At 45.6% G+C, this 15,383-nt stretch overlaps 1 protein-coding gene across 1 annotated transcript; it reads left to right on the forward strand.

Annotated features, from left to right (window-relative positions):
* The first annotated feature begins 1,919 nt into the window (after positions 1–1,919).
* Positions 1,920–14,540, forward strand: lrrc14b (leucine rich repeat containing 14B). Its single transcript, XM_055651538.1, has 2 exons — positions 1,920–2,940; positions 12,803–14,540. Exons 1-2 carry the CDS (start codon positions 2,036–2,038, stop codon positions 13,446–13,448), a joined length of 1,551 nt encoding a protein of 516 aa, XP_055507513.1. The 5' UTR covers positions 1,920–2,035; the 3' UTR covers positions 13,449–14,540.
* Positions 14,541–15,383: the final 843 nt, after the last annotated feature.

Below are 15,383 nucleotides of genomic sequence, written 5' to 3' on the forward strand. Positions count from 1 at the left end.
AAATGCTGTTACATTCCACCTGCCTCAACTACCTCCTCTGGCAGCTTGTTCCACATATGCACTATCACTCAGATTTATATTACATTTTGTCCCCCTCAACTGAAACCTAAGACCTCTGGTTTTTGATTCCGCTATCATGGGTAAAAGACTTCATGCATTCATCCTAACTATCGCCCTTATCCTCCTGCGCTCCAAGGAATATAGTCTTAGCTATCCAAACTCTCCTTATAGCTCAGCCCCTCAAGTCCTGGCAACAACCTCGTAAATCCTCTCTGCTCTCTTTCCAGCTTAATTTCCAGCCTATAACTGACTGATCAAAACTGGACACAGTACTCTAAATGTGGCCTCACCAATGTCTTGTACAATTGTTGCCAATGGTCTTGTACAAATTACACCATGAAAGAATGCAGTTGAAATGCAAGTTGCTGTTATTGTTCCATGTATTTCTTACTAGCTCTAGTGCAACCTGTTGATGTCTATGAATGAACAATAGATGGAAAAATATGTGGTGCTCATGTTGAGGAAGAATTGCGGTAGAATGGAGACACAAGCAACTGCAGATGCTGCAATCTAGAGTCAGTTCTTCTCTACTAATTCATGAATCACTGTGGCTTGTTCTAGCAACATGCTTGCTTTTGAAGTGTAGAGGGTCAAAGTAACTTGGCAGGTCAAGCAGAATCTCTGGAGGATACGGATAAGCAATGTCTGGGATCTGGAGCCTTCTCCATACTGTTATAGCTGTGGTTTCAGGAAGGCTGGCTCCATCCGGGGGCGGAGTTGGATTCATGCGGGGTGGTCTTGGAGAGGAGGATGCTCCTCAAAGTGCGGGCATCGTGGACAACAGATCTCACCTCCTCCATGACACACTGGTCAACCTGAGGAGTATCTTCAGCAACAGACTGGTTTCACCAAGATCCAGAGTATAGAAGTTGGGAGGTCATGTTCCAGTTGTATAAGACGTTGGTGAGACTGCATTTAGAATATTGTGTTCAGTTCTGGGCACCATGTTATAGGAAAGATATTGCCAAGTTTGAAAGGGTACAGAGAAGATTGATGATGATGTTGCCAGGACTAGAAGGTGTGAACTATAGGGAGAGGTTGAGTAGGCTGGATCTCTATTTCATGGAGCACAGGAGGATGAGGGAAGATCTTATAGAGGAATACAAAATCATGAGAGGAATAGATCGGGCAGACGCACAGGGTCTTTTGCCCATGTTAACGGAATTGCGGACCAAAGGACATAGGTTCAAGGTGAAGGGGAAGAGATTTAATAGGAATCCGAGAGGTAACTTTTCCACACAAATGGTGGTGGGAGTACGGAACAAGCTGCCAGAGGAGGTAGTCGAGGCTGGGACTATCTCATCAATTAAGAACCAATTAGACAGGTACATGGATAGGACAGGTTTGGAGGGATAAGGAGCAAGCGAAGTCAAATGGGACTAGTGTAGCTGGGACATTGTTGGCCGGTCAGGGCGAGTTGGGCCGAAGGGCCTGTTTCCACACTGCATCACTCAATGACACTATGACAGAACGCCACAGGATATTCTTTTCCTGTGGCTATGAAACTGTACAACCCCTCCCCCTTCTGTCATTGGATAACCCGAGACTGACTCCACCCCCCCCCCCCCCCCCCCCCCCCCCCACCCCCAAAATCTTTGCACATCCCCAATCCTTTCCACATGTCACATTAATTTCATGTTTCATGTATTTTGTATTTTTGTGTTTATATGACTGTTGGCAAACCAAAGTTCAATCGGATGGTTTTGTATTGACTAGATCATTTAGATCTCAGGGAAACAGTTCCCAGGCAAATGCAGTCTCAGCCTTGGCCTGCCTAGCTGTTTGCTTTTAAAATAGCCGTTGGCTTGAACACATGACTGCGATGTCTCCTGTTCAGGAGAGAGCAGCTGACACTGTAGTGCCGCCGCTAAAAATACACGACACCGAATGTGAGTGAGATCCTGGGTCACTCAAAGTCACGCTTTCACAGGGGCATGAACACAGGAAGCAGCAAGCCCAACAGAGCCCAGGCAGAATGAAGACCTTGCGGTTCATGTGTGCCCAAGCCCTGGTATCCAATGCCCAGATCGCAAAGAGAAGTATCGCCTCGGCTGCGCACAACCTGTACCCTCTGCTCTTCAAAGCGAGCTACATGCTGGAGCAAGCCACGCTCATTCACGACTTGGTGGAAAGGTGGCCGTTGGCAGAATTCAGCATCAGGAAACTCCTGGGGAAAACCCCAGACTGCGAGGACGATTTGTGCAGCAGGACATGCCTGCTCTGCCTGCAAGCGTGCGTGTCAGGGCTGAAGAGTTACGTGTTGCACACCTCAGACACATATCTAAAGAGGCTGAAAGTGTTTGATCTCACGGGCCTTGTAGACAGGGAATCTCAGCCCTGCAAGTGTGGCAAAACCTTAGGGAGGTGGGGGAGAACGGAGTTGATGGCACGGACCTGCTTTAACCTGCAGGTCGAGGTAGAGGCATGTCAGCTCGGAAGCCTGGTGTCAGATATTTCCGTTGAGGTTTTGCTCAGCCTGTTTGTGACGCAGAGGAACTATGAAACAGTGGTTGAGGCCTTGCTGTTGAGGAAGCAGTGCCCACTGAAGATCCATTGCGTGGAGTTCAGGGCCGACAGTTTGTCTCTGAGGAACTTCTTCTACATCATCAATCTGGTCAGGCCTGAGACACTGCAGAAGTTGGAATTAGTCCACAACGTCCACCTGGAAATGGAGCATTTTGAACTCCTCTTGACCCAAGTTGCATTCCCGCAGCTCAGATCGCTGACACTCCCGACAAGAACCTTTGACGTACGTGGAATCACACAAGAGGCTGAACTTATGTTGGTGAGAATCGGCGAATTGTTAAGTGGGATGAAATTTCTTACAGAACTGAGCCTGTCTTTTTCCATTCTAACTGGACGAATACGCAAGATACTCAGGTAGGCTGAGTATCATTACACTTGTGACACAAGCAAATCACTAGTTGAGATGGAGTGAATAGGGTGAAGCTGTTCTCGTTAGCATTTGGTTCAAGGAGTATGGGATACAGATTTAAAATGTTGGGTAAAAAGGTATAAAGGGAATATAATGAGAAATGCTTTCTTTTCGATAGATCAGCCATGATTGAATGGCGGAGTAGACTTGACTGGCCTAATTCTCTTAAAGAAACTTAAGGGGTTGGACAGGCTAGATGCAGGAAGATTGTTCCCGATGTTAGGGAAGTCCAGGACAAGGGGTCACAGCTTAAGGATAAGGGGGAAATCCTTTAAAACCGAGATGAGAAGAACTTTTTTCACACATAGAGTGGTGAATCTCTGGAACTCTCTGCCACAAAGGGTAGTTGAGGCCAGTTCATTGGCTATATTTAAGAGGGGGTTAGATGTGGCCCTTGTGGCTAAGGGGATCAGGGGGTATGGAGAGAAGGCAGGTACGGGATACTGAGTTGGATGATCAGCCATGATCATATTGAATGGCGGTGCAGGCTCGACGGGGCCGAATGGCCTACTCCTGCACCTAATTTCTATGTTTCTATGTTTCTATGAACTTTATGCAGAGATCATTTATGACATAGTGTTCACTGCCTTGTGAAGTGAAAAATAGTCAATGACTTAGAAAAATAGAATCAATGACTTCAGGAATAAGATGGATGCTGGAGAGGGAATCATTTGTAAAGCTATGAGGAACACGTCATTGAACGATACTAATGGGATTTCTCTGCATGGAGATATGGTCAAGCAGGGCTGAAGGGCCTGTTTCTGTGCTATACGACTCTACGACTCCAGATCAGCCACGATTGAACCGTGGAGTAGACTTGATGGGCTACTTGATGGACAAAATAGAGAGAGTACAGAGGAGATTTACTAGAATGTTGCCTTCTGGCGCCTGAAACCCTACAATTCCTAGCGATCCTTTTAACTATTATTGCAATAAGTTCAGCTGTAATGTAAGCTTGGCAGTTGTCTGTTCATGTAATTTTGTAATTAGTCTAGCTTTAGTTTAGTTTCAGGATACAGCAACTTAGAGAAACAGTGCCTTCAGCCCATGGAATCCACGTTGACCATGGTCACACTCGTTCTGTGTTAGTTTACTTTCTCCTCCACACCCTACACACTAGGGGGTCATTTACAGAGGCCAATTAATCTGCAAACCTGCACATATTTGGGATGTGGGAGGAAACCAGAGCACCAATGGAAATGCACGTGGTCACAGGGAGAACGTGCAAACTCGACATAGACAATATCCGAGGTCAGGATCGAACCCGGGTCTCTGGCACTGAGGCAGCAGCTCGAACAGCTGCGGCACTGGGCCACCTGAATTATGCCCTTCTGCCACATTAATGCTATGGACTAGGATTAGGACATAATTTCTGACTTTAAAAGAAAGCTTTTGGTATGCTGGCCTTTATAAATCAGAGCATTGAGTATAGAAGCTGGGATGTAATGTTAAAATTGTACAAGGCATTGGTGAGACCAATTCTGGAGTATGCTGTACAATTTTGGTCGCCTAATTATAGGAAGGATGTCAACAAAATAGAGAGAGTACAGAGGAGATTTACTAGAATGTTGCCTGGGTTTCAACAACTAAGTTACAGAGAAAGGTTGAATAAGTTAGGGCTTTATTCTCTGGAGCGCAGAAGGTTAAGGGGGGGACTTGATAGACGTCTTTAAAATGATGAGAGGGATAGACAGAGTTGATGTGGACAAGCTTTTCCCTTTGAGAATAGGGAAGATTCAAACAAGAGGACATGCCTTCAGAATTAAGGGACAGAAGTTTAGGGGTAACATGAGGGGGAACTTCTTTACTCAGAGAGTGGTAGCGGTGTTGAATGAGCTCCCAGTGGAAGTGGTGGAGGCAGGTTCGTTGGTATCATTTAAAAATAAATTGGATAGGCATATGGATGAGAAGGGAATGGAGGGTTATGGTATGAGTGCAGGCAGGTGGGACTAAGGGAAAAAAAGTTGTTTGGCACGGACTTGTAGGGCCGAGATGGCCTGTTTCCGTGCTGTAATTGTTATATGGTTATATGGTTATAAAACAGTAAGGTTCACATGGTTGAATGGTCATGCAACCCTGTGGGTTGTCTTTCCCAACATCAGACCAGTGGCTTAGTGGCTGAAGTTCAGACTGAAGCTTTAGACTTTTGAGATACAGCATGGAAACAGCTCCTTTGGCCCACCGACTCCACGCCGACCAGCGATCCCCGTACACTAGCACTATCCAACACACACTCGGGACAATTTACAATCTTGCCAAAAAGCTAGTTAACCTACAAACCTGTAAGTCTTTGGAGTGTGGGAGGAAACCAGAGCACCTGGAGAAAATCCACATGGTCCCAGAGAGAACGTACAAACTCAGTACAGGCAAAACCTGTAGTCAGGATGGGACCTGGGAGTCTGGCGCTGTAAGGCTATAACTTTACCGCTGCACCACTGTGCCGCTGGTGAGACTCTGAGGTAATGGTGCACTGTCAAAGGCACCACCTTTAGCGTCGAACAATCCTTGTTCAATACGTACCTGGGCCCCATCCCCGACCTCTACCTCCGTTACATCGACGACTGCTTTGGTGCCACCTCCTGCACCCACACACAACTGACTGACTTCATCCACTTCACCACTAACTTTCATCCGGCACTCAAATACACCTGGACCATTTCCGACACTTCCCTATCTTTCCTTGACCTCACTATCTCCATCGCAGGTGATAGATTTCTGACCGACATATACTATAAACCCACTGACTCCCAGGCTATCTGGACTGCACTTCTTCCCACCCTGCTTCCTGTAAGGACTCCATCCCCTAGTCCCAATTCCTCCGTCTACGCCGCATCTGCTCCCAGGATGAGGTGTTCCACACCAGGGCATCGGAAATGTCCTCATTCTTCAGGGAACGGGGGTTCCCCTCCCCTACTATAGATGAGGCTCGCACCAGGGTCTCTTCCATACCACGTAACACTGCTCTCTCTCCCCATCCCCCCCACTCGCAACAAGGGCAGAGTCCCCCTAGTCCTCCCTTCCACCTCACTAGCCGTCATATACAACAAATAATCCTCCGTAAGTTTTGCCACCTCCAACATGACCCCACCACTCGCCACATCTTCCCATCTCCCCCATGCCTGCCTTCCGCAAAGACCGCTCCCTCTGCAACTCCCTTGTCAATTCTTCCCTTCCCTCCCGCACCACCCCCTCCTCGGACACTTTCCCTTGCAACTACAAGGATGCTACACTTGTTATTTTACCGCCCCCCTTGACTCCATTCAAGGACCCAAGCAGTCTTTCCAGTTGCAAAAGAGGTTCACCTGCACCTGCTCCTACCTCATCTATTGCATCCGCTGCTCTAGATGTCAGCTGATCTACATCGGTGAGACCAAGCTTAGGCTTGGCTATCGTTTCGCTGAACACCTCCGCTCGGTCCGCATTAACCAAACTGACCTCCCGGTGGCTCAGCACTTCAACTTCCCCATCCCATTTCAAATCGACCTCTCTGTCCTGGGCCTCCTCCATGGCCAGAGTGAGCACCACCGGAAATTGGAGGAACAGCACCTCATATTCCGCTTGGGCAGTCTGCACCCTAGCGGCATAAACATTGACTTCTCCAATTTCCGGTAGCCCTTGCTGTCTTCTCCCCTTCTCAGCTCTCCCTCAGCCCTCGGGCTCCTCCTCTTCCTTTTTCCTTTCTTTCCCCCCACTCCCCACCCTCCATCAGACTGAAGAAGGGATTCAGCCCGAAACGTTGCCTATTTCCATCGCTCCATAGATGCTTCTGCACCCGCTGAGAATAGGCTTTTGGTTAGGCACATGGAGGTGCGGGGAATAGAGGGATATGGAGGTAGACAAAAATGCTGAAGAAACTCAGCGGGTGAGACTGAAGACTGGAAAAGGGTTTCAGACGGAAGACGGGTTTCAACCCAAAACGTTGCCTATTTCCTTCGCTCCATAGATGCTGTCTCACCCGCTGAGTTTCTCCAGCATTTTTGTCTACCTTCGATTTTGCAGCATCTGCAGTTCCTTCTTTAACAGAGGGATATGAATCATGTACCAGCAGATGAAATCGGTTTAACTTGGCATCATGTCTGGCACAAATATTTTGGGCTGAAGGGCCCGTTCCTGTGCTATTGTTCTATGTTCCATCACTAAAGGGCCTGTCCCACCAGCATGCGCCTGCATGCGGCAAGCGCGACCTAACGTGGTCGCTTGAGCCGTATGGCCTCATGGGGCCGGTCCCATTTCGATCGCCGGAGCCGTATGGAGTTGTGCGGAGCTGGTCCCGACATCGAGCGGGGCTCCGAAAAACTGACCGTGTTCAAAAATTCTGCGCAGCAACGGCCTGCCGGCCTGCAGCCACCTCGACGCTGTGTCACTCACTCAACCTCCGAGCGGCTCCCGCTTCTGGTTTGGTCGCGCTTGCCGCATGCAGGTCGCATGCTCGTGGGACAGGCCCTTAAGAAAGGCCTGGAAGCAAGTCTTCTTATATGAAACAAGAAAGATTCTCTCAAGGAGACACAAGGAACTGCAGATGGTGGAGTTGTGAGCAAAACACAAAATGCTGGAGGAACTCAACGGGTCAGGCAACATCTGAGGGAGAAAGGGGCAGATTTTGGGTTGGGACTCTTCTTCAGAGGATCCTATCCAATATTTATCCTTAGCCAAGCTCAAATTGGATTATCTGATCACTATCACAGGATACTGAACTTCCAGGCTTACAGCACTGACAGCACTTCAAAATACTGCGATTGGCTCGATCATAAAGGCTTCTCACCATATAAGTATAAGTTCCAGTCCTCTGGGACATTGATCTGTGGAGATAATTTTAGACATTACAGAACATCTCTGTAGTTGAAGCATTACTTAATCATTCACTCCAAACTATTCATCAATTTCAAAAGACAATTCTTAATTCCTGGTCGAGGCTAATATTAGGCTCCACATTTTATTATATACTCTGATACCTATGTTCTTTGTGAAACTTCAGCAAGGCCTTGGCCAAATTGAGAACTGCCATTCACAGTTTCCTCAAACTCCTTCAGTCGAGGCAATCAAAGATGTCAATTCTAACCTTAAACAGTATTATCTGTTCGTATTTGGTTTACATATCTATCTATCTATCCATCTATCTATCTATCTATCTATCTATCTATCTATCTATCTATCTATCTATCTATCTATCTATCTATCTATCTATCTATCTATCTATCTATCTATCTATCTATCTATTATTATATAAAAGTCTGTGGCTGCCGCCTGCCGTCCGTCCGTCCGGCTGCCGGCTGCCTTTCTGCCTTTTGATTCGTTCCATCGTGTGATGTCACAATGCCCAATACACTCCTTCCTATCAGCTTTCAACACACTTCAAAACAAAGTTGCAAGACAGTAACACTCTGAACTTTTCACCTCAATGGGATATCACAGCTTCAACAGGAGGGGGAGGGCCAATTGGTATTGCAATTGGAACTGCTGCAGCAGGCAGGGTAGGTGCAATTGGAATTATTTTTCAATCGCAGGGGAGTGCTGGAATCTTACATTTGGGAACGGGTTCAGTTCCGTTGGAGGAGACGGGTGCATGGTGGAATATTGGGTTGGGGGATCACACCATTGGGGGGGCAGAACCAACGGGTCTGCACTTGGTCTAGTTTCCTTTAAAATACTATTTCCCCCATGCTCATGCCCCCATTAGCAATTGGTCAATGGTTTGTTATTGTCATTTATGCGCAGTACAGTGAGAATCTTCTGTGCAACTCACAAATGCACAGTCGCCATATTTTGACATTGTTTACAAAGAAAAAACAAGTCCAAAGTCTTAATAAATTGAGGCATTGTTCTCCTTGTGATGCTCTGGAGAGGTCCAATTTTCAGTTATATTTTGAGAAAATTAATAGACAATAGACAATAGGTGCAGGAGTAGGCCATTCAGCCCATCGAGCCAGCACCGCCATTCAATGTGATCATGGCTGATCATCCCCAATCAGTACCCCGTTCATGCCTTCTCCCCATATCCCCTGAATCCGCTATCTTCAAGAGCACTATCTAGCTCTCTCTTGAAAGTATCCCGAGAACCAGCCTCCACCGCAGAGAATTCCACAGACTCACAACTCTCTGTGTGAAAAAGTGTTTCCACATCTCCGTTCTAAATGGCTTACCTCTTATAAGGGTGGTGGGTGTATGGACTGAGCTGCCAGAGGAAGTAGTAGCAGAAACTATCCCAATGTTTAAGAAACAGACCGGTACATGGATAGGACAGGTTTGGAAGGAGTTTGGCCAAACACAGGCAGGTTGGACTAGTGTAGCTGGGACATGTTGGCCGGTGTGGGCAAGTTGGGCTGTAGGGCCTGTTTTCATACTGTTTGACTAAAGTAATTCTTATTTAAAAGCCTTCTGTCTATCTAAGATAGACCCAAAATGCTGTAGTAACAGCAGTGCAGGCAGCATCTCTGGAGAGAAGGAATGGGTGACGTTTCGGGTCGAGATCCTTCTTCAGACTGATCAGGCTAATGTTGGAATAACTCAGCGGGTCAGGCAGCATCTCTGGAGAGAAGGAAAAGGTGACGTTTTGGGTCGAGGCCCTTCAGATGTGAAGAAGGGTCTCGACCGGAAACATCACCTTCCTTCTCTCCAGAGATGCGCCTGTCCCGCTGAGTTACTCAAACATTTTGTGTCTATCTTCAATTTAAATCAGCACCTGTCATTCCTTCCTGCCAAAGGATCTATTTTATGTAACACCTAGATATCCCTGACACCTTCTTCTTGGGCAGTCCCTTGGGATCGACCTTGACTTGCCTCTTCTCCACTTTTGTGGGTGGTGTGGTGGCTAATGAGACCAGCATGGGAACTGCGGACTCTTTCATGGAGGGGGCTTTAGGTGGCTGTTGCGACAGGCGGGAGGATACTCTGTGCGGTGTTGTGCTCGTTCCACCACTTACGCAGGGCCTCTATGCATGGCTTTGATCGCAATTTGGGCAACCTTATCGTGTAGTATCTGTTATGAAAGAGGTGAACAACATTCAGGCAAAAACGAGTAACATTTGAAAGCACAACAGTTTATTTCAGCTCCATGATTTAAAAAGCAGCTTGGGCAGAGCGCAGTCATTCCTGGGTAATTTCCTTCCCTTGGATTGTACCATGTAGCACCACAAGTTTTGATCCATTGATCTGGGAATAACTGTGCACAGTTCCCTGAAAGTGGAATCTCATGTAGATAGGGTGGTAAAGAAAGCTTTTGGTGTGCTGGCCTTTATAACTCAGAGCATTGAGTATAGAAGTTGGGATGTAATGTTAAAATTGTACAAGGCATTGGTGAGGCCAATTCTGGAGTATGGTGTACAATTTTGGTCGCCTAATTATATGAAGGATGTCAACAAAATAGAGAGAGTACAGAGGAGATTTACTAGAATGTTGCCTGGGTTTCAGCAACTAAGTTACAGGGAAAGGTTGAACAAGTTAGGGCTTTATTCTTTGGAGCGCAGAAGGTTAAGGGGGGACTTGATAGAGGTTTTTTAAATGATGAGAGGGATAGACAGAGTTGACGTGGAAAAGCTTTTCCCACTGAGAGTAGGGAAGATTCAAACAAGGGGACATGACATGAGAATTAAGGGACTGAAGTTTAGGGGTAACATGAGGGGGAACTTCTTTACTCAGAGAGTGGTAGCTGTGTGGAATGAGCTTCCAGTGAAGGTGGTGGAGGCAGGTTCGTTTTTATCATTTAAAAATAAATTGCATAGTTATATGGATGGGAAGGGAATGGAGGGTTATGGTCTGAGCGCAGGTATATGGGACTAGGGGAGATTATGTGTTCGGCACGGACTAGAAGGGTCGAGATGGCCTGTTTCCGTGCTGTAATTGTTATATGGTTATATGTTATATGGTTATATGGGTAACATGAGGGGGAACTTCTTTACTCAGAGAGTGGTAGCTGTGTGGAATGAGCTTCCAGTGAAGGTGGTGGAGGCAGGTTCGTTTTTATCATTTAAAAATAAATTGGATAGTTATATGGATGGGAAGGGAATGGAGGATTATGGTCTGAGCGCAGATATATGGGACTAGGGGAGATTATATGTTCGGCACGGACTAGAAGGGTCGAGATGGCCTGTTTCCGTGCTGTAATTGTTATATGGTTATATGGTTATAAGGGAATAACCAGGCAGATTCTGATGTGAAACCAATGAAAGAGCTACAGGTATGAGACAGACATCTTGAGATCACAGCAAATATCTGCAGGTTTCATCCATGTTAAAATACACGTTAAATTGAAGATAGACACAAAAAGCTGGAGTAACTCAGCGGGACAGGCAGCATCTCTGGAGAGAAGGAATGGGCGACGTTTCAGGTCAAGAATCTTCTTCAAACTGAGAGCCCGGGGAGAGGGAGTCAAGAGATGTAGAAGGGTAAGGTATGAAAACAACAGATGATGATAAGGAAATGTGGAATGGTTCATTGTTAGCTGAGGGGAAGGTGACAACGTGGCATACAATGAGTAATATTTAATCAGGACTAGAACCAGTCAGAGAACAGGGATGGTTGGAGCAAGGGTTACTTGAAGTTAGAGAAATCAATATTCATACCAGATTGTAAGCTGAAGTTTCATCTGATTCTCAGGTATATATTAATAAAGTATTTAGCGCTACTTCAAGAAAGACTGGGTTTTCATTCTGTTCTAATAAATATCTATCTTGCAACAACATCACTGAAAAGAATAGATTGCCAGGCCATTTATCATATTGACAGATCTTGTTGTGTTAAAATGGTTGCAATGGTATCTCTACTTCAATGGTGGAGACATAATGCCCCTGTCCCACTTAGGAAACTTGAACGGAAACCTCTGGAGACTTTGCGTCCCACCCAAGGTTTCCGTGCGGTTCCCGGAGGTTTTTGTCAGTCTCCCTACCTGCTTCCACTACCCGCAACCTCCGGCAACCACCTGAAACCTCCGGGTGGGGCGCAAAGTCTCCAGAGGTTTCCGTTCAGGTTTCCTAAGTGGGACAGGGGCATAAGGAACTGCAGATACTGACATCTTGAACATACAAAGTGCTAGGATAACTCAACGGGTCAGGCAGCATCTGTGGAGGACATGGACAGACAACGTTTGGGGTTGGAAGCCTTCTTCAGACCGATTCAATCATGGTTCTGTCTTGATTCAATTAGTCTGAAGAAGAGGTCCCACCCAAAAGATTGCCTATCCATTCCCTCCACAGATAACTATATAACCATATAACAATTACAGCAGGGAAACAGGCCATCGCGGCCCTACCAGTCCGTGCCGAACAATTTTTTTTCCCCTTAGTCCCACCTGCCTGCACTCATACCATAACCCTCCATTCCCTTCTCATCCATATGCCTATCCAATTTATTTTTAAAGGATACCAATGAACCTGCCTCCACCACTTCCACTGGAAGCTCATTCCACACCGCTCCCACTCTCTGAGTAAAGAAGTTCCCCCTCATATTACCCCTAAACTTCTGTCCCTTAATTCTGAAGTCATGTCCTCTTGTTTGAATCTTCCCTATTCTCAAAGGGAAAAGCTTGTCCACATCAACTCTGTCTATCCCTCTCATCATTTTAAAGACCTCTATCAAGTCCCCCTTAACCTTCTGCGCTCCAGAGAATAAAGACCTAACTTATTCAACCTATCTTGAGATGCTGCCTGAACCACTGAGTAACTCCACCACTTTGTGTTTTGCAGCATTTCAACGATAATTTACTAACAGTGAAGCACTGAGAGACATCTTGAAATCGTGGAACGTGCATCAAAAATGTCGATGTTATTTAAAAAAAAAACATGTTGCAATTCTTTTAACTTTATGTTTCCGCAGTCCTTTAAAAACTCCTCTGCAGGTCCTGGATGTGTCCAGTTGCTGTCTAAATCACGCAGACATGGCTTACCTGGCCAACAGCCTGCATGCTGACCACCTGGAACAGCTGGACCTGAGTGGCCATAACGTGGCTGACCTTTTCCCTTCGACCTTCTTCAAGCTGCTGACCCGAGCATCCGGCACTCTCAGGAGACTAACCCTGGAGGAGTGTAACATCGGTGACGAGCACATCAACCTGTTGATGCTGGCCGTGGAGCCGTGTAAACGGCTAACAGAGTTCAGCTTCCTGGGTAACCCCCTCACGTCAGGGTGCCTTCGTCGCATGTTTGAAGTGTTCACAGAACTCCCTGCCCTTTGCAAAGTCGAGCTTCCAGTCCCCCGGGACTGCTATCCTGCATCCTGCACTTACCCAATCACGGATGAGAACCTGGTGAAATATGACCAGGGGAAATTCGAGGAGATGAATCAGGAGTGGATGGCGATACTGGTAGAGGCAGACCGAAGTGATATCGTTGTATCAACTCCAATCTTTGGCAGTTTCGATGCCAACATTCAAGAAACCAGCAATGAAATTGGCGTGGTAATGCTTCAGTCATTCAAAGATGCTATTTCCAACATTTTAACTGCTTTGAATGATGTGGATTAATACAAAAGAGGTTCGGAGAGAGTAAAATATGTTTTTTTTGTTGTCATTTTTTAACCGAGGGGAGAAGAGATTTTTTCTTTTATGAAACAAGTTAAAAACTGAAGTACAGTGGCTGAAATGTTGTTGAACGTACTTGCAGTGATTACTCCCAGAAAGGTATGGATATATTTGAACAGGGAAAAAAAATACTGGAATATAAAAGCAGAGGGTAGTTCACTGTATGATCAATAATCTTCTCTCTACTCTGGTCCCTCACTAACAGCACTGAAACTGAAAACCACACAGAAGTGAAGATAGCAGTCGCTAACTTTTTGGGTGGTCTCTCATTCACTAATGAAAGAATAAATCAGTCAGACCTTTATCCTTACTTGTCATTGTTAATGTCTGTTGGAGATAATGGTCTCTGTCAGTGGTTAACTAGAATGCATTATTTCTCTTTGTATCCTTTCTGGTGCAATACTAGGATACTGGAGATGAAATGAAAGACTGATTGGGCAACTGAATTGCTGGAATTGGGTCAGATAACCTCTCTGCGGCCAACAAACCTAAGTAGGTCACCCGGTCTACAGTATACCAGTGATGTAAAATATTAGGCTGAAAAAATGATCGTGCAACAACTTATAAAATAATGGCCAACCCTTGGCCTTCCTGTGTCTTGCATGATTTTCTAACACTAATCCCAAAACACTTTATGTTAACCAACATCCATTTGAATACCACATGAAGTCCAAAGTGACTAGGAATTACTGTCTTCCTAGGACTCCCAGGACTGTATATTGCACTAAGCATTGTTCCCTTTATCATGTATCTGTACACTGTGGATGGCTCGATTGTAATCATGTATAGTCTTTCCACTGATTGGTTAGCATGCAACCAAAGTTTTTCCCTGTACATCAGTACACGTGACAATAAACGCAACTCAACGTTGTGTGAACTGGACAACATAGTGTAACTCATCAATCGTTGTATCGAATACACAAGATATTAAAAACCTTGCTGCTGTTTTCCATGGTTTTCACGTGCTCTTACTTTTAGTGTTCAATGTTTTCATAGCTTTTCTTCCTTTCTGATTATAGAGATAAATGATGGCAAAATATTCATCCAGCACACGTAAGGAATTGTTTTCCCTATAGCCAGTCATGTAACCATATAACCATATAACAATTACAGCACGGAAACAGGCCAACAAGTCCATGCCGAACAAATTTTTTTCCCCTTAGTCCCACCTGCCTGCACTCGTACCATAACCCTCCATTCCCTTCTCATCCATATGCCTATCCAATTTATTTTTAAATGATACCAATGAACCTGCCTCCACCACTTCCACTGGGAGCTCATTCCACACCGCCACCACTCTCTGCGTAAAGAAGTTCCCCCTCATATTACCCCTAAACTTCTGTCCCTGAATTCTGAAGTCATGTCCTCTTGTTTGAATCTTCCCTATTCTCAAAGGGAAAAGCTTGTCCACATCAACTCTGTCTATCCCTCTCATCATTTTAAAGACCTCTATCAAGTCCCCCCCTTAACCTTCTGCGCTCCAGAGAATAAAGACCTAACTTATTCAACCTATCTCTGTAACTTAGTTTTTGAAACCCAGGCAACATTCTAGTAAATCTCCTCTGTACTCTCTCTATTTTGTTGACATCCTTCCTATAATTTGGCGACCAAAATTGTACACCATACTCCAGATTTGGCCTCACCAATGCCTTGTACAATTTTAACATTACATCCCAGCTTCTATACTCAATGCTCTGATTTATAAAGGCTAGCATACCAAAAGCTTTCTTTACCACCCTATCTATATGAGATTCCACCTTCAAGGAACTATGCACGGTTATACCCAGATCCCTCTGTTCACCTGTATTCTTCAATTCCCTACCATTTACCATGTACGTCCTATTTTGATTTGTCCTGCCAAGGTGTAGCACCTCACAT

The sequence above is a fragment of the Leucoraja erinacea genome, chromosome 2 (assembly GCF_028641065.1).
Source record: "Leucoraja erinacea ecotype New England chromosome 2, Leri_hhj_1, whole genome shotgun sequence".
NCBI lineage: Eukaryota > Metazoa > Chordata > Chondrichthyes > Rajiformes > Rajidae > Leucoraja > Leucoraja erinaceus.